Raw genomic sequence first — 27,850 nt, 5'->3', positions numbered from 1 at the left:
AAGTCTATGACCTGTCAAGTCTTTTCTAATTCTAAAATTCTACGATTCTCACCTATAAACATGTTATTAATATTAATGAAAGAATGCTGCAGATGCCTTTGTACTACTGCAGAACTCTGTCTCTGTAGGAATGGCATTCTTATTTGTGTTTCAGCTCCAACTATAGTTCTTTCTTTAAGGCACACTATATTTTTTTCTTCTCCCCTTCACACAATTTATTTTTCTGACGGTCTTGATATAATTTCCCTAAGCAAGCAATATCTAGTTCCACTAAATATTTTTTCGTTAATATCTTATCCTCACAGTTTTTCTCAATAATTTTAAATGTTTTTAAAAATGAAATCTTAACATTTCTTACTTATATTTATTCTTAGAATCTTAAACTTATGGGTTTTTCCCCCATATTCCTAATAGGAATACGAGGGCAGACAATTAAGTTCGCGAACTCATCCTAAAAAAAGTGCTACATTCCGCATTGCTGAATATCACTAAGGTCACCTTTGAAGTACTCCCCTTGGGAAGCACCAACGTCAGCACCAAGTCCACCCTTCAAAGCAATTTTGGAACTCTTTCTGAAATGGCCATCAGAGCTGTCGTCGTATTACCCTTGCTATCCTGAATGTCATCAAAATGTCTTCCTTTCAATATTTCCTTTATCTTCAGGTAAAGAAAGAAGTCATTGGGGGCCAGATCAGGTGAGTAGGGAGGGTGTTCCAATACAGTTATTTGTTTACTGGCTAAAAACTCCCTCACAGACAGTGTCATGTGAGCTGGTGCATTGTTGTGATGCAAGAGCCATGAATAGTTGGTGAAAAGTTCAGGTCGTTTAACTTTTTCATGCAGCCTTTTCAGCACTTCCAAGTAGTAAACTTGACGGTTAAGTGTTTGTCCAGTTGGTACAAATTCATAATGAACAATCCCTCTGATATGAAAAAAGGTTAGCAACATTATTGCAACAAGTTCCAGAACTTAATTGTCAGACCTCGTATCTTCCACTTTGTATTCTTTTGTTTCAAAGTTATGAGAAAAAAAGGTTTTCCCACAGTATTTAATGATTACCAACCTGTTTCAACTTTCATACCTACATACCTACCTACATACATACATATATGCACACACAGACATACCCTACAACTGTTTTAACTCATTAAGGTATAAGACTCTACTAACGAGACTAAGGTTATGGGCTAGATCTACAAGTGGATTAGTGAGTTTTGTTTATTTTTCTCACGGCCAAAGATTACTCTCTTGAACCTAATTAAGATATTTTGCAAATGTGTACCTTTTGTTAAAATGTGGCCTAGAAGAATATGGAGTGCAAATCCATTACCACCAGTAGGAAATACTGAAAACACATGTCCTAATAGCAGGGAAAGGATGGGCCATTTTTCTTACCCTTAAGAGGGTACTATAATTTATTACATTATCTGAAAACCATCTTTTAACTTTACTGTATGTTGAGTGATGGTACTTGGAAACAGAATTTATATTTTATAATAAAATAGGATATAATAATAAAGATGCCAGAATCACCTGATGGTAATGATCTCCCCTGGATTTGCCCGTATGAGCCAGCTACAGTTGATCTTGGCAGGATACTCAGAAGGCCAGCCTGGGCTCGTGATTATACCACTTGGTGCTCGAATTTGTTCTGCAGTCTCCCCACAAGCTGGAAGATAGCCAAAGCAATCTTAGCTAATTATTATACTTTAAAACAAGGCATTAAGTAAATCAGTGTTTATAAAAACAAAACCAACGCTTCAAACATCAAATCATCCACAATAAAATATGGTATTATCAATTTTAAGAAGCTTTTATTATGCTAATGAGATATTTTATTTTCCTCCTTTTTAGTAACAGTATCTTATCCAAATCAAGTACAGTTTGGTGAGCTTGGATGTTTTCAAACTGGATCTTTGCAAACATTTTAAGACTCTAGAATCGATAGGTTTAGCGATGGAGATCGATTGATTGCTCCATCCATCCTTTTTTTAAAACTCGCCTTTTAAACTTATTTAATAAACTCTTTATTATAAACTACTTATGGTTCAATATTTACCGGACTGTTATGTTTATATCCTTAGGAGTACCATTTTGCTTTCTGGACACTTTAAGTGAAAGACTTATATAAATAGTCCTCTGAACAAAATAATTAAGGGAAAGCACATATAAACCTAATAGTTAAGTGCTGGAATGTTAAAAAATTAGTGGATGATTAGACAAAGAGAGCCAAATGTTACTTCAAAATCACTGCAAAGTAGTTCTTTATTTTATTACTACTTCTAATTTAGTACAGGGACATGAATGATTCCTATATTACTTTTAAAAATAAAGGCCTGAAATAGTCAGTGATTAAAATATCATTATGTAAGTAGATAGCTGACTATCACAAAAAAAGTACAGAATAAATTCAAACTATTACCAACACTTTTCTGGATTATTCTTCTTGATTATCTTGAACTCTCACAGTAATACAGTTAACATTTTATATATCGATAATTCAGCTGATAATCTGACAATTTATTCTCCCTCAATTTAAAAAATAGTCACTGGGCTACAAAAAAGTATGTAATGAATGTTTAAGCCTTCAGTAACATTTAAAATCCTAGAACCTCTTATTTAATATAATTTCAACAAATTAGAATATCTGATTTGTAAAATAATAGATTAAAGTGGCAAATGAGGAGTAGAAGAGTAGCGCAGGGGTACACAGACAGTTATCAGAAGTGATGGAGGCAATTTTCAGAAAAATAATAAAAAGGACGTATTGAACTCAAAAGCCACGAGCTCAGAACCTGTACAATACTAGCTGTCTTCCCAAAGGTAAGAGAAGACTCTCATAATAATTAGTAGTTGTACCTAGATAAGGAATTGTTGAGTGAACAAATGAATCATTGATACAATATATGGCCTAAAATTTCATGCTTTTTGAGTTCTGTTAGTTTAAAAATAAAAATTAGGCAACCCAATTTGTAGGTAGGCAAGTATCCCTATTACAATTATAATTTGGAAAAATGACTTTTTGTTGTAGTTGTTGTTCACAGAGGTTTACAGTCTGTTCAATTTAGGTTACAATGACAGGAAGTACAGCATGTAATTTTAAAAAGTTTTCCATAATGATCAAAATGAAGCAAGCTATACTGCTTAGTCAATCTGTATTTCTATAGAATAACCCATCCACTGAAGAAAACATGCAAGGATTTAAAAGTATATTTTACTGAAGAAAAAAGGTTCATACCTAAAATGGGTCTACGCTGGAATTAGGGTACATTAAAAGAGATCTTGTTTTCAATCACTTTTAAAGCATAGAGATTCATGAAATAGAACGTAAAGATATAAATGTATCCAAGAGCCTACCTAGCACACATCTTATTGTTCACTCATAGTCAAAGCTTCCAATGTTTTTTTATTAAATTTCATCAAGAGTAAAATTTTCCTTACAAAAAATTTTAATTTTAATGAATGATAGATACTTCAGAAAAAGACTAAATTTAACTAAATGTGATTCTATTTTAAGAGCTTATTAACAATGAAGTGCCAGTGTGTTGCTTCCAACTATAGGCTCTAAAGAATTATCATCACAATAATTAACGAAGAGACACCGTAAGTCATTCATAAGACTTTTTTCTGTCTTATTATCTCTTGCGAAAGCATTCTGGAGTAGTATGCTGAAGGAATTCGTAAGTTCATGATGATAGAAACCAACAAATAAACAGGCAAAAATAATCATCACCTCTCCCCCAGAATGTAGACAATTGCTCATTTTCTTTAAAAGATTCATCAACTTTAAAGAGAATAATATAATTTCGAGTTCAATTATATTTAACTTAGAATCATAATACTGTACTGGCTGGCATGTAAGTACTCAAATACTTATTAGCTGATTTAACAGTAATGGGATACATCTGAAAACTAGGTGGGAACAATTTATGACTAGGGAGACAATTGTTAACCTTTCAATAAATGAACAGATGAGTTACAAAAAAAAAAAAAACTAGAAAGAATTTTATTAGGTTTTTGTTTTACTTAAAAAATTTCCATTCCTGAAATACTTGAGAAACCCATAGATGGTGCTCTTATACCAAAACCTATGGAATTTATGTTCTGATATGTTCTAATACTGTTGTACATATTTTATTTTCACACAACTGCCCAAAGATAAGACCCACCACCCATAAATAAGAATGGTTCCCTTAATATTCAGTATTTTACATTCGTAATTCAATAAATACTTTAAAAACAAAACAGTATCATAATGTTTCTCCCTTAACTGGTTATAAATATTTATTTTGATAACATTAATTTTGTACATTTGCAACATGACTGAATTTGGCATTTTGTTTCAGATCCAGCCAGTGGCTTTTAGTATATGTGCTGCCGAAGCGAGCACCAGCCAGTGGCTTTTTATCAATACATTTTTGCATGCACAATACATTGGGGGCATGTAGATAAATATACTCTAGCACAACCATAACTTATTTCCTTCTTGATCTAAGAAAGAATAAATTCATATGCCAAGAAGAGTAAGATTAACATTAGAAACCATTAAAGAAATTTTCCTCCCTTTGGGTTAACAGTTTGCCTAAATATACTGGTAGACTTGGAATCAGAAGATGTAGATTTACAGGCATCGCCAGTGTAAACTACTAGATCTTTTGGGGCTTTGGTTTCTTCACGCTGCTATTTAAATATCTCTAAGGTCGATTTCAGTCATAACTCATGCCCCCCTCACCCCCTCAATCATCATGATATATTTGTACTACATTTCTGATAGCTCATCAGGATGCACTGATACGTCTCCTTATTTTCTCACTTTGCATTGTTTTGACCCACGGAAATCAGAATTCCAATTCTTACTTTTAACTCCATAAAAATCTTGCTAGCAGGCAAAGGCTATCACTGACTTCACTGTCCAATGGTGAAGGTCCAATGGACCTTCAGTCCCCATGGTACTTGATCTCAAGAGCAAAACAGTAATGTTTCTTTTCTTCTTGATACATGTCACCTTGCCTTTGCTGACATCACCTCTTCTTCTCCTAACTCTGACTGTTAGTTCTCTAGCACCAGATCCTTCTTCCTAAGCCAGCTCCTGATATGTTGGTGTTCATGATTCATTCCCAAGCCTTCTGTTCTCCTTCTCTATGGAAGATCTCATTCACGCCCACATTTTCAATTATGACTTATAGTTCATAGGTTTAAAATGTCTAACCCAGATTTTGCAAAGCCAAATACCCACTGGCCTCTCCAACCTCAAATTCAACATGAACAGAACTGTACGTTTCCCAAATCCTTCTCTTCGTCCTATATAGCTGTCCCTGCTTATCTTAGGTTTCACTTTCCATGGTTTTAGCTATCCGCGGTCAACCAGGGTCTGAAATTATTAAATGGCAGATTCTGGAAATAAATAATTTGTAAGTTTTAAATGGTTTTAATGCCATCTGAGTAGTGTGATGAAATCTCTCATTGTTCTGCTGTCCCACCCAGAACATAAATCATCCCTTTGCCCAGTGTATCCATACCGTATATGCTACACGCTCATTAGTCACTTCGTAGTTGTATTTGTTATCAGATCAGTTACCAGATAGAGACCACATTAAAATAATTTGATAGAATAGTTATAATTGTTCTATTTTACTATTAGTAATTATTATTATTCACTTACATGCCTAAATGATAAATCAAACTTTATCAATTATGTATAGGAAAAAACAGTATATGTAGGGTTTGGAACTATCTGCAATTTCAGGCATCCACTGGAGGCCTTGGAATGTATCCCCCACAAATAAAGAGGGACTACTGTATTCTGAATCGTTACTGTCTTAGGCATCATTTAGTCATTTCAGCTAACTCAAATAAATAGGCAATCTACTTTGGGAATACTGCAGGCAATCTCAAGGATTTTCAAGCTCAGAAAATAAGTAAAGCCAGGTCCCACAATAACTAAAACTCAAAATTTCAAAGGCAGAAATTGAGGCTGTTTCACTGCCTCTTAGGGAATCAAGGCCTGTTTTACTTTCTACACAGCTGCCCCACTCTTCCAATTGGCTTCCTCTTAGTCCTCTAGGGTGTCATTATTTCCACGTCTTATGATGATTTCCCATTCCCAACTCATCATAACACTTCAGCTCAAACAGCTATTAAATGTAATTTCATTTTTTCTTAGTTTATTATATTTATACTTTTACATAAAAGATTTTTTGGTGACTTACTGTTGCAATCAATTTGATAATACTTAAAACTCCATTTCCTCACTTATAAATGGGGATTAAAATACTACCTACCACATAAGAGTGTTTCAAGGGTTAAATACAATTATTTTGGTAAAGGACTTAGCACAGCACTTGAATTACAGTAAACTGTCAATACATAACATCATATGATATGCCAAATCAGAATGGTTGGTATTTAATGCTGCATTGAGATGACTACTCAAGGATGTTTTCAGGCTAAGTGGGAAAAAGGGCAGTGATTGTTCATTTAATATGTAACTGGCACCATTACACTCTGGAAAGAATGAGAAATAATGCCATGATTACTGGTTATCTGACATGGGTAGAAGCCAGGGTAAGGATGGGGTTCAGATACATACTCACAAAACCTTGTTTTAGAAAATGAATCTGTTTTAAACCAAAATGTTTTCTATGGTTTTGCTAGTTTGAACCTCATCTTTTTAGATTTTGACTATACTCCCAATTTAGGATATAACAAACCTGAGCTTCTTTTACCTACATTTCTTCTACCCATACCTTCTCTATTGTTTATACATAATTATTTTAGCTACTTTTTGACTAGTTCTTCAATGAGAGTTAGTTCACATATAATTGACAAATAGAAGAATCTTGTCAGTATAATGAAAAGCTGTGAAAGATTTCATTCCCAGCATGTTAATGATTTGAAGCAACCTGAAGCAAGAGTTTTCATAGTTTCAGAAAAATATAAAAACCCTACAGAAGGGCCTTCTGTTATTGCAAGAAGTGGTTACTTTACTGACTTAAAGAACTGCTTGACTTTCCCCTATATTGAGCTGTCTTGGCAGGCTGCAGGTACAGATGGAGAGGTGAAGACATTCCCTCACTATAAAAATAAAATAAACAAAACAGTTGATGAAATACATCTCTGAGTTATATTTTCAGTTTTGATTAAATTGGTCTCCACTACAAGCAATTGTGTTCAAGGAGGAAGTATGAACCCTTGAGTTTATAGCTGCAAAGTCTGGCCTGATTCTAAGTATGTCGGGATATTTGACTGTGCTAGAGTGTGGACTGGTATTGTTAGAGCTATACTTACAAAGCTACGTATCTGTAAGTGATGTGTACCAACACTACTCTTACCATAAGCCCTTTTAGGGTTTGATTTTGCAGAATGTGAGATTTTCAGGAACATATACATGGCATTATGGCAGATATGACTATATCTTAGTTTTTCTTCATTTAGCTTTCTTAATACATCTCTTAATAGCCAATATTAACTTTTTGTTCTGGGAATACAAACATCTACAAAACACATGTCTATTTAATATACTTTGGTCAGTATCTTTAGATATAAACAAACATTCAAATATTTTGGATGATTCTGTATATATATTCTGTATGTATATATATATATATATATATATATATATATATATACACACACACTTTTCATAAATTTCCCATAAGTCTAGAAATAGAAACTCCCAAACTAAAGGGGTTCTAAATGTTCATTCAAAATATAACAATTTTTAATTTGGACAGCATCTTCATAGTATGTAGTGATTAGGTTATCTGATGCCAAAAAGCCTATTTAATTAATAGTGAGTCTAGTATACACAACATCTGAAATGAAAAATAAAAGCAAATAGGATTATTATAATGCTAGTGGTTAAGCTGCACCAAAAGACTAAACTAAATACATACAATTTTTAATTTATTATGTTGACGGTTAGAAAGGGAGAATTAACTAAAGAATTAATTAGGTATAGATTCATTAATGGAGCTTCTTAGTAAGATTTTAGTATCAGTTTCCAGCTTAAAATACAAAGATCTCACTGCATAGTTTAGAAAACATGGCAACACGGATTGAGAAATACTCAAGACTTCTCTATATTTATCCTGATACTATTTCAATATTCCCACAGAAAAACAAATAACTATGATTTTAAAACTAGATTAATAAGCCATGCTATTATCTTTAAAGCAACCATTCAAAAAGTAAATAAATAAGAACTGTTCAACAACCTCTATTTTAGAGGACATATGGAAAAGGAGAGGATGACTTCAAAATAGTGTCAAATCAACTTCCCTTAAATTTCAGGTTTCATGGTTTTAAAGCCTAAAAACTGAGGTATTCAAGAAAATTTATGATTAGAGCTGAACTACTTGTAAAAGAAAAAGTACCACTTCCTGTTCTACATATGAAGAACTGGGTTATTTTCAAAACTGACAAGGGTTGACACCTTACGACTAAAAAAGTAGTTGAGACTAAAAGTGAAATGAAGTTTTTGTGCCTTTGGTTTTAATAAATCACAAAACCGAAATGTAAGTAAAAATCAGCTATGCTTATGACTACCTAGGTACATGAGATACATATGAAAAGCACAAAAGAGCATGAAGAGAATTCATGCTCTCATGGAAACTGTACTTTTGTAATGAGATATGCTTTTTAAGTGAATCCAAGAAACATAAACAGATTATGAGAGCATATAAGACAATATAGCCCTCAATGATATACTGTATAAAGTAATTTTAAGCAATGTATCATATAGGCATGTGGTAATATTAACAAAAAAAAAGGCCCACAACAACAACAAAAAACACCCTACATTATGTAAGTATAGAACAGGGAGGGTTTACTTGACTATTAACATAGGATTTCTTTCATACAATAGAATAGAGCCAGAGTAAAGAGCACATTCCAAATTAGAAGAATTTAATGATTAAATTCCATAGACACCAGTTAGGCCAAGGTAGGCTATTACAGAAGGAAGTGATGTGATCCAAATACTTTGTAAAGATTACTTTATGGTGCTAGAACCTGTGCGAAGAGAAATTGACAAAGTAAGGAGATCAGTTAAAAAACAAGTACAGAAGCTCCTCTACTTGTAAAATTTTATTTTATGAAAGTTTTCACTATGGAACGAAACTCACCCTGTTCATAAGCAAAGGATGGCATGTACAGTCAATGGTGGTCACTACCATTTGGTATCTTGTTTTTCAGAGTATAGAATGTTTTATAAACATTAACCCCATTGTGGCTGATACACATAAAAACAATTCCAAATGTTGAAAACACTAGTAAGAAGGGTTTGATTCTAATGGAAATAAAGATACTTAAAAAAAAATTTAGTAAACAAATGGTGACTGTGAATGGCCATATGGGATAAGAATGATTCTGAAGGTTAACAAGTGAATCATGCAAAACATGGAAAATTTTGTACCTACGCAAGCAATAAAAGGCACACTGACAAAAAAATTAGAATATGTAGTTAGAAGATTAATATAAAAACCAGATACCGATTGTCTCACTGTTAATTTAGGAGACGGGTAGCAGTTTGAAAACTTAAAGGCTAAGAACGGCGCAGTGCTAACTGTGATAAGATTTCTGTTGCAAGTCAGAAGTTTTCAGTTCAAACCGTGGGTTCAAGGCCCATGACTTAATCAAAGTGGGGAGTACATGGCAGGTCTGGGATGCCATAGCTGCTGCTAACGTTAGTCCAACACGGTAGGGCTTTCCTTTTTTCGTCTTTTCTCATTTAATTCTTAGTATTATTACCCTCCTTTAACAGATTAGGAAAAAAATGGAAGCACAGAGAAATTCAGTAATTTTCCTAAGGTCACAAAAAAGCTACTAAGTGTCACAACTGGGACTGGAACCCAGGCAATCGGCTTCAGAACCTGCACTCTTATCACTAAGGTACACCACCCCCCCACTAGGGGGCTCCCCAAAACAGCTGGAATAATTATCTGGAGGGTTGAGGGGAGCTGCCTCCATAGAATTGCAATAAAGATAAAAGTGGTCTATTTTGGAAAACAGATCTCTTGGTCCTATATCAACACAGAGAGAAAAGATACAGAATCTAAAACACAGAGGAGGAGGTTATACTTCGCCTTAAAGCTTCTAAAGACTGGTGCCTTTTTGCTACAAATCTACATAGGGACTCAGGCAGGACTGAACTGCTTCCCAGTCTCTTTGGAATTCATTTAAAAACCTCTATAAACAGCATTCTAGAACCTACCTTTAATAATAAAAATGTACACGTATACATGAATTATAGGTAAGATGATTAGGGCATGGGGCAGAATAGTAGCAATAAGGGGACACAGTGAAAGCTGAGGGAGAAATTTCAAAGGCAAAGAAGAGAGAAGGCAGAAAAGGAGAGAAGACTAAGTGACTAATGAAAGGTGGTAGTGTTCTGAAAGATGGTTAATACTGAACAGACAGTCCGAGTTTAGAAAGCAGGCATGCTGAGTATGAAGTCTGTGGGCCACTGAGAACACTGGGCAAGTGATCAAGTGAGTGTCAGAATCTGCAGGATGAATGAAGTTCAAGTACAAGAGCAGTTCTTTGTCACACTGTCACATATGACACAGCTCAGCTCTGTAACCTCAACAGGAAACACAAGAAGCCCATGCTAGGAAGAAACTACTTCCATTTGAAAGCCCTCTTCTTGCTTATACCTAGTGTCTGGATTTTTTTTGACCCTTTGTTGTTTAGACTCCTTGAACAGGATTTTTGACCACCTGTACCTGAGCTGAGCTCTGTCATAATGAAAATGTCAGGACAGTGAACACAATGAGGATGGAAAGAGCTGGAAGGAGACAGAGAACATGAGTAGTATTCCCTAAGAATTCTCCAAATTTCATTCCAATTTTTTCAAGTAGTCAGAAAACTGAAATTCTCTTTTATGAAAACAATCATAGCACATTTAAAATATTCAATGCAAGCAGAAAAACATATTAATCTACCACTCATACTGGGCACCCTCTCTCATTAAGACCTATTACCAGAAATCATAGATTTCTACTGCAAGCAGAAAATCCTACATCCAGCTGCTTATGGTTAAATGAATATTCATCTGCATTAGCACAGTTACTTAAGAACAAATGCAGCAATATTTATTCTTATCATTTATTCCTCTTATTCTTAGTAATTTTTTTTTAAGGATCAAAATATTTCACTTGACCATTAACTCTAATCAAAGCAGGTTAATTCCTTGGTTCCTTGAAGGTCACTAAAGTCCAAAAGAAAGAAACAAACAAACAAATCATAATCAGGGGCTACATGGCAGTTAAATAAAATATTTAAAAAGTCAAAAGAGGCATAAAATATGGAAAAATAGAAAAAAACATAGTTATTTTAGTTCCAATAGGGTCACAGCATGGTATAAAGTAGGAGAATACTCTTAATAACTATCTAACCAGCTTTACCCTAAAATTTCTAAGGAGTAAGAATAGTTTTAAATTTTGCTAGCAAAGCACAAGATAAGATGAATGTGGAAGATTCAACCTTTTATACTTTTTAAGGGCACAAAAGGGCAATTTTTTCCTGAAAGAGCATAAAAACTATTGATATGGTACATATGTTTTCCAATTTTAAGCACTACAAAAGACAAAAAATGCTAAGCAAGCTACTATTTCTATTTCCTGAATGGGAAAATTATTAATTTTTGCAGCTTACGGTGATTCTTGCTGGAAACAGATGAGGTAAGGCCGAAATCAGCACCTGAGCAAAGATGAATTGGCCTTGGGGCTCATAATTTTCTAAGCTACCTCTATCAGCTTTGATATAATTTTTACAATATTCACATCTTCTTCTGAGACTGTTCCAGTCTTCCTGTCTCTGTCAAGGGGGATACCCAGAAATAAAAAGAATACTCAGAGTGTGTTTAAGTGAGGAGTAAAGAACTGCCATCTACTTTGTTCTAAATACTGTACTTCTAGTAGGGCAGTTTAAGATAAAAATCACCCGTTTCTTTTACCCGGCCCAGTTTGCTCACCTGTAAGTGACTGACTTTTGAACAGTTGCACAGTATCTCCAATTCAAATTCATGCCTTAACAAAATTACAAATAACTGCTATCACACTAAAGAATTATTCTCAAAGTGAAAAAGGAGTATTCTCAAAGTTATAGAGTGGACAAGAAAATGTTAAATGCTTGAATGCTTGTTTCTATATCTTCACTGGAGCTGTCCCATTCAGTCCAGTGGATGAATTTCACTTCCACCATCTAAGCATCGCACATTTTTGTTACATTACAACCTGTTCTGTCTATGGTCCCAGTACTTACATTTACTGTTCTAATGCTGAGTTTACTTACTGTTTATAATAATAATATAAAATTATAATGCATAATAATCTTGTTATAAATATATAATTGTTCAATAAATATTTGATACTACATGAAATGTTATGATTATATAATACACAAACATGCTTCACATAAAATATGTTATTGTATAATAAAACATTATAATTCAGGTTTAATTATATAGTGTATATTATTACACATAAAAGTGTGGTGTATAAAAATTATAATTCAACCACTACTTTTCTTTCTAAAACTTAAGAGAGTACTCTACGCTGAAAGCTTAAGTGTCTTATAAATAAACTCTCTGAAGGCAGGCAATGCCTTTAAAATTAATAATATCCTAAACTAATGTGTGTGATCTTTTAAAAAAAAATGTACTCAGTCTTAAACTCTCTACTCACTTTTTTTATTTGAAGGATAATTTCTTGGGTTCACACTATGTTCTTTTATATTCTGAAATCCTAAAAATCCTAATGAATTCATTGTCACCCAAAATATAATAAGCTTTCTTTTCCCCTCTTCATCTGAAACATGGCTAAAAGACACGCTGTATAATGCTTGTCAAAAGAACTGGTGAAATTTTTTAGCAAGTTTAGCCAGAGGTACAAGTATTTGATTGAATAACTGAAAATAACATTAAAATCACTTAAGAAAGATACAAAGGACCACTTGTATTTGCTGTTTTATTCATGTAACTTTTCTATATTTAAAAAATAATTATAAACTGCTCTCAAATAACTAGTTTATTTCCTTTTAGATTCTGTACTTGAAAGATCTGAAAATTCTAGGATAAGAAAAGTGTTATCGAACTCTATGTTCTTCCAGGAAAACTTCACAATATCATGTTACAGTCCCTAAGCCTAAAACTGTGGTTAAAACAAAAGCCATTCCATTACAGTGCTCTACGCTATTGCAAACTGTTGCTAACTAATCTGTCATAAGCAAATCAATTGCAATTTAGAAAATAATATAGCCTAATTTAAAAGGCTACAACTTAAATCTTTAGTTTTAAAGGCTTATAGGATCAGCAGTGTCTTCCTTTGAGAACTAGAATAGGAACTATAAAATACACACCAGCAAGATACACACCAGCAAGAAAGGGTGATGATTCTGATGGAATAAAGTAAGAACAGTACTTAACAACTACTTGAAGTCTATTTTATATATTCTGCTAATTCTGTTAACATGAACAAGGCTTACCAAAGAAACTTCCTAAATTGATATTTTCTTTCTCAGATCTCAGAAATGTCAGCTTTGCCTGGCAAAAAGGCTAAGTCAAATGTAGACTCAAGATCAAGCTAACTAACCTCAGACAGAGCTTTCAGCGATGCGTGTTATAAGGTATGAACATTCAGAAGCTGTGTTATTGAAGAATTGGAAATAACGTGTTAATCGTCATATGCAAAAACTTTATACTTGAGAAAGCACCAAGCTCCAACATCTGTTCCTATTGGCAACCAGAAAATCGTTTTTTTAAATTTCAGGGTAGTTTTTGCCTAATCATAAAGAAAAGCCAATCTCATTTTCTTATTCTTTGCAATGTCACAACTCCAGGCTATGAATCTAAAAGAGTTCCATTTCTCAACAGTTTGGGGGAAATATAAGTTTGGGACTTTAATAGAAACATGGCAAGAAAAAAGTTAACAGGAAAAACACGATCATACCCGATGTAAGTGCTCTCATACACTGCAGATAGCTATGTAAATTGGTACAATCCTTTTTGAAAGCAATCTATCAAAAGATTTCTAGAGTCATTAAATTATTTATGATCTTTTTTTTAAAATTAATTTTATTGGGGTGACAATTGTTAGTAAATTTACATAGATTTCAGGTGTACAATTCTGTATTACATCGTCTATAAATCCCATTGTGTGTTCACCACCTATTTATGATCTTTGATACAGTAATTCCACTTCTAGAAATCTATACTAAAGAAATAATCTTAGAAACAAAAAAGGGTTTTATATATATATATATATATATATACATATATATATTAATATGTGCCTTGAAATAAGATGCATACTAAGGGGACCCCACTGGAAACAATCCATTGATGTGTTTAAGAACATTACAATACAGACAGTTGAGGAAAATTGTATATAGGTATTAAAATAATGGTTATAAAAAAAGTCTATAATGTTAAATAGAAAGGGCAGGAGATAAAATTAAAAATTCAAACACACATAGAATTATTTTTAAGGTATGGACAGAAAAGGAGAAATGAAAGAAATTAAAATACTATTATTAATTGTACTAAGAATGCAGGGTTATTGGGTGATTTTCTTAATCTTTTTGCTCTTTTTCCAGCTTTTCTAAATGTTTGCCGAAACGTTTATAATGAATAAGTAGAATTAGTAAAAACAAGTAAAAAACTTGATTTGAAAGTAATCAAGAGTAGGGAAGGCATAATTATTTCTAGAATTATTCTGATTGAAACAAATATCACAGATCAGAGTAAAATTCAGTACAGATGTTTTAAAAATCAAATATATTTGTTTAATGTGTGCAAAGGTTTTGTTACAAACCAATTTGACCTAAAAATGTTTCAGATGAGCAGTAATTTAGCTATTTAAAAAATGTAGACATTTAAAAAAAGAACATGAGATATATAATTCAAACATTAAAATACCCTTCCTACTTTCTCATACGTGCAGTTAAATTACTTGGCTGTGTTTCTGTGATATATGCAATATGTGCATAATGATTTTCACATATCATTAGATCTATAAAACACCATTTGTCTTTTCTTCTTTATTTTATAAATGAAAGCAGATTTATAATTCCAGACAATGAAAAATTCTAAACTAAAAAAAAAGCATAAAAGATTTATCCAATAATTTTTCCCCATTATATTGTTACTAGATGTATGTACACTTTTTGATAGTTTACATTTTTTTATGCCAATACCTGTAGCATAAGAACCAGCAAAAGGACAGAGTTCTCTTTCCTAGCAAAGATTTAAGGATACTGTAGAATATTAGAAACAAATTATCCCATACATAAGACCCAGAAATATATTTTTATATGTTTATTCATAGGAATTTTGTGGGAATTGTTCATTTTTACTTGCTGGTCTCAAGAGAAAGCAAGTCCTCCATTTGGAGTTTCCTCCAAAGGCTAGTTCTCCATTTAGACCAGCACTGAAGGAGCTCTCATTTTAACTGAGGACACAAGGAATTCAGAAGACTTATACTACAGCAAGCATTACATCCTCCATAGCTCCACATTAGCCAAAGAAAAACTGCCATGAAACTGTGTATTCAAAAGCAGCTTTTGAAACAGCATTCATTTATTTTTTAGTGGTATAATTGGGATAGATTTCATTATTATTATTCTTTTTCCACAGAAGGAAAATTTTATGAAAACAATTTTCAGGAAAAACAATAAACCATTAATAAGGTTTCACAGACCTCTGAAATTAAATATTTTTATTGGTGCATAAATACATTTAATTAAAACACACATTGTTATGGGCTGAACTGTGTCACTCCCAAAGCTCTTAAGTTAAACTCCTAACCCTCAGTACCTCAGAATGTGACTGGATTTGAAGATCGGGTCTTTAATGAGATAATTAAATTAAAATAAGGTGATATGGGTGGGCCCTAATCCAGTATGACTGGTAAAGAAATTAGAATACAGATATAAAAATCAGACATAAACAAGAGGAAACTTTCAGTTTTGCTTCATATGAGAAAAAAATAATCAAATTACAACGTGACATGAAGAAATCAGAGTAGATTGACAAATATACTAAGCACAATTTTTTTAATCACACAAAACATAAAAACATAGGGCAATCTTAAAATAATAGTAAGAAACTCTATGTTAGTATATGCAAAAATAAAGTATTTTGCTTTCCTAGTAATTATAGTCCATACAGCAAAAATGGTAACAAAGCTGTGGAAGTCAGTAAGAATGAAAATTTTAATAGTGATGGGCCTTTAAGTAACTAAGTTATAAAAGCTTAGATGAGTGGAAAAGAGATACATTTACCTCAACAGTCTACGAATTTTATAGACACAAATATGTTGAATTCCTTTTTCATAGCATATAAATTGTACACTCAAGTACAAAAGCTTTATGTGGAGCAGTACTCTAATCTAAAAATCAACCAAAATATTTAATTTCTAAGGCTCTAATGCTACATTCAAAGTTACATTTTAATAAATTTCATTTCATATAATTTTGTAAAGAAAATACTAATTCAACTTGAGTTAACTTCTCTTGGTTCAATGTTTGTATGAAAAATAATTATGCAGTCCATTTGGAAAAGTATAATCAATCCATGGGCATGCAAGTATCAGTTTTATCTTATGAGAATTTCTCCATGTTCCAGTTACTTCATTCCTTATTACATGCTGCAAAAAGCAGTAATAATTTTTATAGCCAAATATCACTTCGTAAGATACCAGGTGGCTTTCAATATTTACCCTATAAGTCATGCATGAAATTTAAACATTACAAAAAATGACTTACCAGTTGACACTCCTGAAATATGCACATTTTCAGAATGTTCTGCAAGAGCACCATTTCCTAAAATTAAACATAATGAATAAACTAATTTCCAAGATAAAAATTTATAAAAATTTTTCAGATTCTCTGTTTAAAAGAAAAACAACTACAAAGAACTACCAGTAATATTCAGAAGCTAGTCTCTTAATCTTCAAAACAATAGGTTGAGACCCAAAATTTAGTAGTAGTAAGGAAAACAAAATATTTTGGAAATCATAATGATGTAGTATAATATGTAAAGGTCAAATATACAAAACTGATTAAAACCAGAAAGAATTTTCTATCAATAGTCAAAAGAGAACTCCATACTACTAGAAAAGAGAGAATCATGTAATTACAAAAATAGTGTTTCTCCAAGAGCATGCTCAATCAGACCACAATGTGCTTACTGCTAGGGTCACACATCTTGGTACTTTATAAAAAAAAAAAAAATGGCTTGCATTGTCTCTTTCAACCTTTTCGTATCACCAATTTTAACAGTTTTAAGACCAGGGACAGAATTATTTCCTATTTTGGTAGCTCCTGATTTTCTATATCTCCTATTGCAAAGCTGAGAGCTGGAACCATTCAAATCACTTACCGAACTGAGTACGTATCACCTAGTAAAAAGAGTGTTTTTAAAAAGACTCCTACTTAAAGTACTAAGGATATTTATTCCTTCAACTTAACGTGAACAGTGTCCCTTCAGGTATTCTTTTTAATTTTTTTAAATTCGATTTTATTAAAATGATTTCCATCTACCTCTGTTCTTTCTTTTCTTGTACAAATTGTTTATCTTCACTTCTAAAGCTTTGTCTCTCTCCACCCATTAGGTCAATTTAGCATCACAACAGCTCAGGAATACAGCTGACAGAGAAAGAATTCTCCTTGGAGTGAGGTAGGGAAGAAAACAAGGTGGGAGAAGCTTAGAGGACTAAAAGCAGAATTGTTCTCAACCATCACATTTTTTTTCTTAGAGAAAGTAGCAAATATTGTAATTAATAACTTTTCTTTAACAACCATCACACGTTTATGATCATCTGTTGTTGTATAGCATCTGCACTAGGCTCTAGGAGAGCAGAATCTGTGTTTATTTGACTCAACACTGTATGCACAGTTCCTGGAACAGAGCAGGTGCTCAAAGAGTTGATGAATGAATAAATGAGGTCATGATGAGTAAATGAGATCATGCCAATTAAACACTTGATACAGTGCCTGGCACATAGCACGGAAAGAGGTATTCATTTTGTAACTGTGTAAAATGTATTATTATTACTGCTAAAGAATAAAAGCGATGAAACAACATTTTTAGTTCATGGCAGCTATATCCTTCAAAATGAAATGTTTCCCCTCCATAAAGAAATGGTGGATATGATGACATAGATGTGTAAACCATATTCAGTACACCAATAAATCTGATTATTGTTATTTAAGTACATTAATACCACATAAGCCATAATTTATTTTCTCCAGCAATGTTAATGCTACTAATGACTAGAAAGCCCCCACCTATTTCTCTAATGTACACAATTTGTAAAAATTGGCAGCATAAACAAAATGATATAAGAAACTGATTCAATAAAACTAACAAGATTTGCTAAAAGTTAGTACAAACTGCACAAACCTTTGCTACTCAAAAGCAGACCAGCAATAGTGGTGACATCAGGAGCTTAATAGAAATGCAGATTCTCAGGCCCCGCCTCAGATGATTGAATCAGAATCAACATTTTACCAAGATCTTCCCCCACCCTCAGTGATTCACATCCTAATTAACATTTCAGAAGGGCTGGCGTAAACATTCTAGTACTTCTATATTAGACAGCTACAATTACAGCTGTGTAATTTTGTGACCCTGAGGTTTCTGATATCCTTAAGGAAGCATATTAAATTATCCTTAAGAGAGTTTTAATATTAGATACATTTTATACATTATTTTTCTCCAATTCAATAAACAAAATAAAGAGGCAGAAGGAAAACAGCAGCATACAGTAGTATTTAAGACTGTGACTTCTGGACTAGATCGCTAGGATTCTAATAACAGCTCCACCATTACTTCATGTGCAATTGGGGCAAGTTACCTAACCTCTTAGTGTCTTAATTTCACCTCTAAAATGGAGAAGATACTACCTATCTTATGGGGCTCAATGGAATTATTTATAATAAAAAAATAGAGTTTAATCTAAATCTCAATCAGTATGCAAATGAATAAATATAGCCTTATAAAATATTCAATAAAATATTTCTGTATATATTAACTTAACTTGGAAAGATACACACACTAAGTTAAATATGCTTCAGAATAACATGATCTTCATTTTAACTTTAAGTTTATGATTTAATTTTTATTAATAACTTTAAAATGATGTATATAGTTAATATGCATGTGTTTACATAAGTATAAGGTATATGTATGTATATTAAGTGAATGTATGTACATGTATGTATATACATTTATGTTTGTACATATATGACTCTAAGTGTGTATAGAAATCGTGGAAGAAGACCTGGAACTGGAATTAGAGAAGACCTCTTTTGTGTATTTCAGCATTGACGGAATTTTTTTATAACAGGTGTGGGCTTCTTTAAAAATTTTATTTGTATTACCAAAAAAAAAAAAAAGTGGAGAATATAGTTCATTTCCCACAATTCTAAATAACACAAGTCTCATATTGTGCAAAATATTATAAAATATTTCAATTTCAGAACAGAATTGTTAATGACTTTTAAAACTAATAAACAATACCTTAAAACATAAAACATGATACTGCTAATATCCCATACACTTACTGTAACTTAAAAACAATACTACACGGAAGTTAAAAAAAAATCAATAATAATTTCTGTTAACATCAAATAACCAACCTTTCTTGGGTTACATTAGATATTTCTTATTCTTAGTATCATTTGAAATGGTTACGTAATTTAGGTGTATTGACATTCTAAAAAGCATTTTTACAAATATGCCACTTACATAACACAATTATTTTCATGTTATAAGCAGATAGCAGCCCCCCAACTTGCTTCCTTGATACAAAGCTAATTACTTTCTCCCTAGTGCACCTCCTCCAACCCCTGAGAGAAGAGGACCCATACATATGAAGATACACACACAAACTACCACCTCCCTTACTGTGTCTCCAGTACAGCCATGTTAGCTATTCTTGCAGAAGTCACCCTTCAGACGTAGCATATGCTAGAAAAATATAGTCTTATAAAACATTACTTCTGTAACTATACATTAGCAGCTGACTAAATAGTTAATGAACTACCTAATTAACTAGAACTCCTAAAAAACTGTTTTGAAATAAGAACGTTTCATTATCACCTAAGTCAGGAAATAATTTTTTATGACAAATTTTTTTTTAGTCTCACTAACCAAATGCCAAAGGTGATCGATCAAGCATCCCCCTTTATTATTCTTCTTGCCAAGGTGAACCATGGTTTTGTGGTTCTCGACTGCAATGCAAGAGAAAGAATCTTCCAAAAGAGATACTGTTTTAGGAAAAGAGGTCAAATGGCACTGAGTTTGAGCTCTGGAACCAGACTCCCCAGAATCAAACCCCAGCTCCACTATTTAATTAGTCATAAACTTATTTAATTAAATACATTTCCTAACATTTGATTTACTCACCTGAATAATCAGGATGTCATCACTAACAGAATGTCTAAATTTATGATCTTTGCATCCCTAATGCTTTGTATCTTTGTTTTTTATATAAGAACTAAAGTTCTTCAAGAATAGCTGATAAATACGGCTAAAATTTGATAGCCAGCCAACTCCTAAGTGCCTTACAAGTCTTCCCTCTGCTCATCCTTAAAACAGCTCACTTGGGGTGGCCGGATGGCTCAGTTGGTTAGAGCATGAGCTCCGAACAAAAGGGTTGCCAGTTAGATTCCCACATGGGCTAGTGAGCTGCGCCCTCCATTACTAGACAGACTAAAGACAATGAGCTGCTGCTGAGCTTCCGGAGGGGCAGCCGGATGGCTCAGTTGGTTAGAGAGCGAGCTTTTAACAAGGTTGCAGGTTCAATTTCCGCATGGGATGGTGGGCTGTGCCCCCTGCAACTAAAGATTGAAAACGGCCACTGGACTTGGAACTGAGCTGCGCCCTTCACAACTAGAAGGAAGGACAACGACTTGGAGCTGATGAGCCCTGGAGAAACACACTGTTCCCTAATATTCCCCAATAACATAAAATAAAAAACCACACAGAACAGTTCATTTTACAGACAAGACTAAAGCTTCTAGCACTTAGTAATATTTTCAAAGAGCTAGTAATTGGATTCATTGAAAATTCAAATCTACAATCATTAAGAAATTTATGTTCCTAACTTTTAAAAAAAGAATTCAGGTTCTATAACAATTTCAATGACATTAAGAAATCTGTGTTCCTTACGTTTTTTTTATTTTTTTAAGAATTCAGACATGAATGTAATTTTTGCTTATTGAAGAAATAGTATATTTAACTTTCGGACTTAAAACCCACTTGCCATAGCTATTCCAGTCTATAGGAGGGAAAATCATTGGTTCAAAAGTTAGTAAGTGGCAGTTTCAAGTAATTTATATGCTTAGCATCCTACAATCTCATTTCCACTGTGCAGTGAGAACAGTAATCAAACATAAATACTCATGTACATACAGAGGGTGCCAAAAAATGTATACACATTTTAAGAAAAAAAACTATTAACATTGTAATGCTCAATATAGAACATCAAGGGTAACACAATAATAGCTCTGATGGCTATTCCAGAAAAAAAGTTCCAAAATCGCTTTGAAGGGTGGACTAGGCGCTGGCGTCAGTGCATAGCTTCCCAAGGGGAATACTTCGAAGGTGACCATAGTGATATTCAGCAATGAGGAATGTAACACTTTTCGTAGGATGAGTTAGCGAACTTAATTGTCCAACCTCGTGGTTCTTACCAAATCCATAAGGCTTACAGATTTATTTCCTCTCCTAGGTATTCATAAACCACTTCTTTTATTCTCTATTTATAATCTTCCTTGGGTCATTATCACTAATTGTTGGTTTATGGAATCCTCATCCCTCCTTCCCTTTTTGGAAAAAATCAAAATTGCATTTCCTCCTTCTAGTCATCTGACTTTTCTTTCCTTCTCTCAGTCCTTGGAAGTATAATAGTACCTAAGTCAGAACTCGAAGTTCTTTAGTATACCCCAATGAACTCCTATTATCTTTGCAGCGATGTCCTTCAAGGTTTTCAGAAATTTTCACTCTTATCCTCTCAGTTTGAAAAGCACATATGACAGAAAGAACGTAAACATCTACCAGTATTAACACCACCTATCCAAGCTACCGCTCTATATAACTTTCTGTTATTCTTTATCCTGTATGTTCCAATGACCATTTTATTGTCCTTGGTATTTTGCTCAAATCAAACATGAGTTTTCACTATATTAGTAATATTTACAATTCATCCCTTGTTAAATATCCTTTTTTTGTTGTGAATATATTCTTAATGAATCTGAAGTCATTGAGCAACCTCTTGATTTCTTTAGATTTCTCTGCAGTTCATTGCTTTTTGGGATTGTCTATGATTTTAATAACCAGAAATTATTTTTGAGATCTTAACCTCTTTGGATTCTCTTTCCAGATTCTTAATGTTGTGAAGACATTTTAATATTTTTTTTTCTAAATTAATTTTGAATCTATTGGTCTTAAACTCTGTGCCTAATCTCTCCCACCCCTCTTTTAAAATTCATATATATATTTGGAGATAGGGCCTTTAAGGGGTAATTAAGATTAAAGAAAATCATAAGGGAGGGAATCTAATCTGATAAGACTGCTTTTCTTAAGAGATAGCAGAGATCTCTCTTTCCACCTGTGCAGAGGTCACATGAGGACCAGCCAAGACACTACAAGCCAGGAAGAGAAACTCATTAGAAACCAACCTCGAAGGCACCTTGATCTTGAGACTTCTAACATCCAGAACTGTGAGAAAATAAATTGGCGTTGTTTAAGCCAGACTGCGGTATTTTGTTATGGCAGCCCTAGCAAACTAACACACAGCTGGACCAAGATATTAGGTTGGTGCAAAAGTGACTGTGGTTTAAAAGGTTAAAAAAAAATAAATGAAATAAAAACTGTAAAAACCGCAATTACTTTTGCACCAACCTAATACTTGTGAATCCTTTGAAAATGTATGAAAAATTCAGTATATTCTTTTGAAGAGATGCACTAGTGTCTAACAAATACCTATAATGAAATGTTTTGTGTAAAGAAAGGTTAAGAAACCCCTGGGAAATAGAGTTTATTTTCCTGCTTTATTTAATTACTGGTATTCTAAAAGTATTATTCTACAGCTTTTTAATTGCAGCCATTCATTATGGATTTAATAGACTTTTATGAACTGGCCTGAACTACCTGCCATTTAAAATAATAGTAACGATCATTTATAACATTACTTTTTTGGAAATATACATTCTAATTTTCAAACCACATTCTTAATAGACATTTAAGAACGTTTGGTGTTTTTACATGTTTTGGCTTCCTGTAGTATTGTTATGAGATTTTACGTTTGAAATAAAATATACACCCAAATATACACAAGTACACACACACGGATTTGCTGTTACTCATATATTTTATTCTCATTTACGGAAACACTAAGCAAATTTTCTTCTTCATGTATCTTAAACTTCATAGCTTATTACTGAACAGTAGGTAATCAGGTTGTAGATTACGTTATAACATTTCTGGAAAGTGACCAGTGGCCTGCTTTACTAAAATGATGTATCAGGCAGAGTACCCAAACAGATGTACAGTGGTGCCTCGGTTTTTGAACGTAATCTGTTCCAGAAGACAGTTCAAGTTCTGAAACGTTCGAAACAGCCGACATCTAGGACTCAGGATCTTGCACTCAGCGGAAGCCGGGTGACATGTTCGACATTCGAGGCGTGTTTGAAAACCGAAGCATTTACTTCCGGGTTTACGGTGTTTGTAAACCGAAATGTTCGTCAACGGAGATGTTCGAAAACCAAGGTACCACTGTATATGGTCAGCATAGTAAAGGAGAAAAGTGTAACAGACAAATAAAGGTAGTTTTTCTTTATGCTTTTCTTGTTTCCCAACAGGCAAAATCTTTCACAGTGTGAGGGCCCGTGATCCGGGTTGGGAACGGATAGGAGAAATCTGGCGATAAAAATACTGGATATCTTTGATATCAACTCTGTTTTAATAGCTGATGAAAATGAACTACAGAGAGAAGGGAAAGGCAGTTATTTTTCAAAAATCAGCACTTTGTGATATAATTTACATGCAAAAAAGTCATCAATTCCAAGCATAAAGTTTGATGAGTTCTAACAAATGCATACAGCTCTGGGATCACCATTACAATCAAGACACACATTTCTATCACCCAAACAACTCTCTGGGTCCCTCTGTAGTCAATCCCCATCCCACACTCCTAAAGCCAGACAACTACTGATCACACAGTCAACATTTATAATCATTACACATTGTACTGAACTCATGATGTACTTTTTAATCATCCTCCTAAAGTCATAAGAATACTCTTATGCCTAAGGTATGGATGAGGAGACTCAGGTTAAGTAAACCAATGACCCAAAACTCGTTAACTAGTAAGTGGAAGGGATGGGCTCAAATCTAGACCTATGTAACTCCAACATTAAAAACTGAGAGCTTCACCTAGAAATACTGACTTTCTTGGCTTCCCTTAAAAAAAAAAAATATTGTCTGTCTATAGTATGCATATATGCAAATATTCTGAGCTGATCTCTTTTAGGAGAGGTATGCGTTTTAAACCCCATTATCTTTTACAGTCATTCCGACACTGACACCAACCAGGCTCTCTTCATTTGTGTTACCTACATGGTCTTTGTCAGCATTTGAATTTGCGACCTCTGGTGTATTTTGTGAGTCCAAGTTACAGATGTAGAAAAATGTATGAAAGACAACTATTAACATTGTACTAGTCCTACCCCTTTTCCCCATCCCTAAGATAGGAAGAAGAAGGGACAGAAATGATTAGCTTTTGTTCTTGATACATTTCTATAATGTTTGACTTACTAAAGTATACACAATTTTGTAAGTTAACGCGTGAATTGAATATTATGTACTAAACTCTACTCTAAAAAATTAACACAACGTAAAATTCTATAGCCACATAATCTGAAGTTTTTCTTTATAAGATTATAAATAAAAATGATGACAAGTGGTGTTTTTTTCTTAATATTATTGACAAAATGGTGTTAAGTACTATCATTTAATTTAAATACGAAAGCACATTCATTATCCTCTTCCATAGCAACAGGTCACCTTAAAAAGTGTTTTTATACATGAGATTTGATATAGAGAAGACTATCGTGTGGCTACCAATTTCCTATTCTTGCTGACATCACTAAGACTACGATGTTTACGTACAAACTAATGTAAACAGAAAGTGTTGGCTTTTGTAGTAACAACAAAGATAAATGATCCTTAACGCATTAGACTGCGGAAAATAGCCTTTTAGAGATAAAATTAGAAAGAAAGCAGAATTTAACAATCAGTCACCGTTTAAATTTTAAAGCATACTTTTAACAATATTAAAATTACTAGATTATTAAAGTCATAGTCAATACCATTTGTAGATTTAAGTTTTTCTTGACATTAACCCTGTTTCTTTTTTCACATCACATATTTACTGTTGTCTTTTTCCTACTTTATCATTTATGAAAAAAGAGACAGTAAGTAGTTTGTTTCTACTTCTAGTAATATCTATGATCAGAGAACAGGAAATTATGAGGAGTAATTATTTACTTGATAGTGAAGACTGTTCTCAAGTTTATCAAAGATTCTACCATGGGAGCCAAGGACACACAGTAAGTCTAAAATTAACATCTCTCTGAATCCTGGAGTCATTCATTAGCCCCTCTCTCCTTCCCCTCCAGACCTTCCTCTTCTGGTTCCTTGTCTCCTCTTGATATATTCAGGTCTTTCTCGCCCATAAAAGAAAACTTCTTGCCATCATACCTCCATGTTTCTGCTTTTCTATCTTGGTCTTTCCTTTTTCAGTTAAACTTTTTGAAAGACCTACACTCACATATGGAGTTTCCTTACATATCATTTGCTCCTGAACTTGCCTCAGGTTTTGAACACGTTCTCTCTGCCTGGAACAGTCCAGTGCATTGCCATTACTCACTGGCATAACTCCTCCGCTCAGGAAATAGATCTCCATCCATCTCAGGATGAATTAGGAGTCCTCCTTAGTGTTCCCACATCAAATTACTACTGAGTTATGAGCATATTACTACCACAGTCCTTATCATCCTGTTTTGAGTTATTTATTTATTTAACTGCCCATCTTCCACACCAAAGTTTGAGTGTGTTCAAGAGCAAAGAAAGTCTTTCCCTCTTCTTTCTTTGTTCTCTCCTTCTCCCTTTCTCCCTTTTTCTTTTTCACTCTCTCTTCCTGCCTTCCTATTTCCCAGCAACAATCTCCCAGTTTCTGATAGAGATCTCGGTAAATGTTTGTTCATTTAATGAGCCAAAATTTCCAGACTTTATAATTAATTTAAGCATAAAACACCCTTTCTATAATTAACAATTTGTTTCCTATTACCGTTTGCTTGGAGGGTAAGAAAAAGGAAAAGGATGGAAAAATATAAAGAAGAAGATAAGCATGCCTTCATTAGAGAATGAAGTGAGAAAACCATAGAGGAAAGAGAGATTTCAGATCCAACGAGTCCTTCAAGCTGTAAAACATTTGGCAGACTAATCAAATCTCTTGAGCAGCTTCAGTCTTTAGATTGAAAGGGACCCAACTATGTTTAAGCTTTAGCAACTGGTTGGGAAAGGGGGGGAGACACCAAGCCAAAGGCATGCTGCTTTTTACCACTTTTGATGTTCAATAACTCCTGGGTTCTTAACAGCTTACAGCCCACCAATTTAATAAATATATCTAAAGAATTCTTTTTTTCTCCAAGCAAATGGCTAGCTTTTCACTTACCTCTACTGAAGCTCATCTCATAACTTTCCTGCTCTTTCACAGAATGTTAAAATAGTATCTTGCAGTTTATCCTGTCAACTTGATATTTTGCTATTAAAATATAATACATGAAGTTGAGGATGGTGCTTTTTCACATAACTAAAAAAATTACCTAATGTAACATATCCCTACTATATAGGTATGTTTCCCCAAGTGCATAAGAGAAATAGTGACAAACATTCTCTTAACTAAGTACAATGCTACTGCTTTTCTAAAAAAATTAATAATAATTCTTGATATCATTTAATATAGCCAGGCCATAGTCAGATTTTCTTGGGTGTCCCATAAATGTCTTTCTATAGCTACCTTATTTGAAGCAGGATCCAAAGTGACTCTCAATGTTTCTTTTGGTTCCTGTTTTTAAGTCTCTTTTAACCTAGAATAGTACCTGGTTTCCCTTACTGCTGACTTGTTACAGAAACCAGCTCAGTTATCCTGTAAAAGGCCCATGTTCTGTGGTATCACTTCCGTTAGGTGTCACTGAACTGTGTTCATCCAGCTCAAGGGTCATAAAACTTTTTCTGTAAAAAGGCCAGACAGTAAATATTTTAGGCTTTGTGGGCCATATGGTCTCTGCTGCAACCACTCAACTCTGCCACTATTGCATGAAAGCAATCACAAACAATACTTAAATGCATCCGAGTAGCTGTTTCAATAAAACACAGAATAAAAAAAAAAACCCAAAACGGGAAGGAGGCTGGATTTCGCTCAAGAGCAACAGTTTGCCAAGCCCTGTTCTAGAAGCTTGATTTGACACAGGTTTAACATTTTTGGCTGGAATACTTCAGAGCCCGTGCTGTATGTTTTATATGTCTCGCAGGAGGCACATGTTTTCTGCTTGCCCTACTTCTCGTTAAGACTGAGGTTAATCAATAGGTCCAAGTAGAGCAGCCTAAACCTTCCACTGTAAAGTGCCCATGTGACCATTTGTCTAATAGTTTCATTAGACGGAACTAAGGATCATGGCCTGAATAAATTATTTCATCACGGAAAAACTATTTTCTAATCCTGCAATGCTTTATACTTTCATTAAGTGAAATTCTACAAAGAACTTTCTCTCAACCAAT

At 33.6% G+C, this 27,850-nt stretch overlaps 1 protein-coding gene across 3 annotated transcripts in view; it reads right to left on the bottom strand.

Annotated features, from left to right (window-relative positions):
* LRP12 (LDL receptor related protein 12) overlaps nt 1-27,850 on the bottom strand; it is a gene marked incomplete at its 5' end in the record, with an annotated part of 70,978 nt that overhangs the window by 24,051 nt on the left and 19,077 nt on the right. The window contains 2 exons of one of the 3 annotated variants that reach the window (XM_081070203.1): nt 1,534-1,690; nt 16,765-16,821. In XM_081070203.1, coding sequence (XP_080926329.1) covers nt 1,534-1,690; nt 16,765-16,821 — 214 coding nt within the window. The remainder of the gene's footprint in view (nt 1-1,533; nt 1,691-16,764; nt 16,822-27,850) is intronic. The other 2 variants (XM_081070204.1, XM_081070205.1) reach the window with 2 other exon arrangements.

Source organism: Rhinolophus hipposideros (assembly GCF_964194185.1).
Source record: "Rhinolophus hipposideros genome assembly, chromosome: 13".
Classification (NCBI taxonomy): Eukaryota; Metazoa; Chordata; class Mammalia; order Chiroptera; family Rhinolophidae; genus Rhinolophus; species Rhinolophus hipposideros.
The sequence above is the reverse complement of the archived record's forward strand: the minus strand, read 5'-3'. Positions and strand labels throughout refer to the sequence as shown.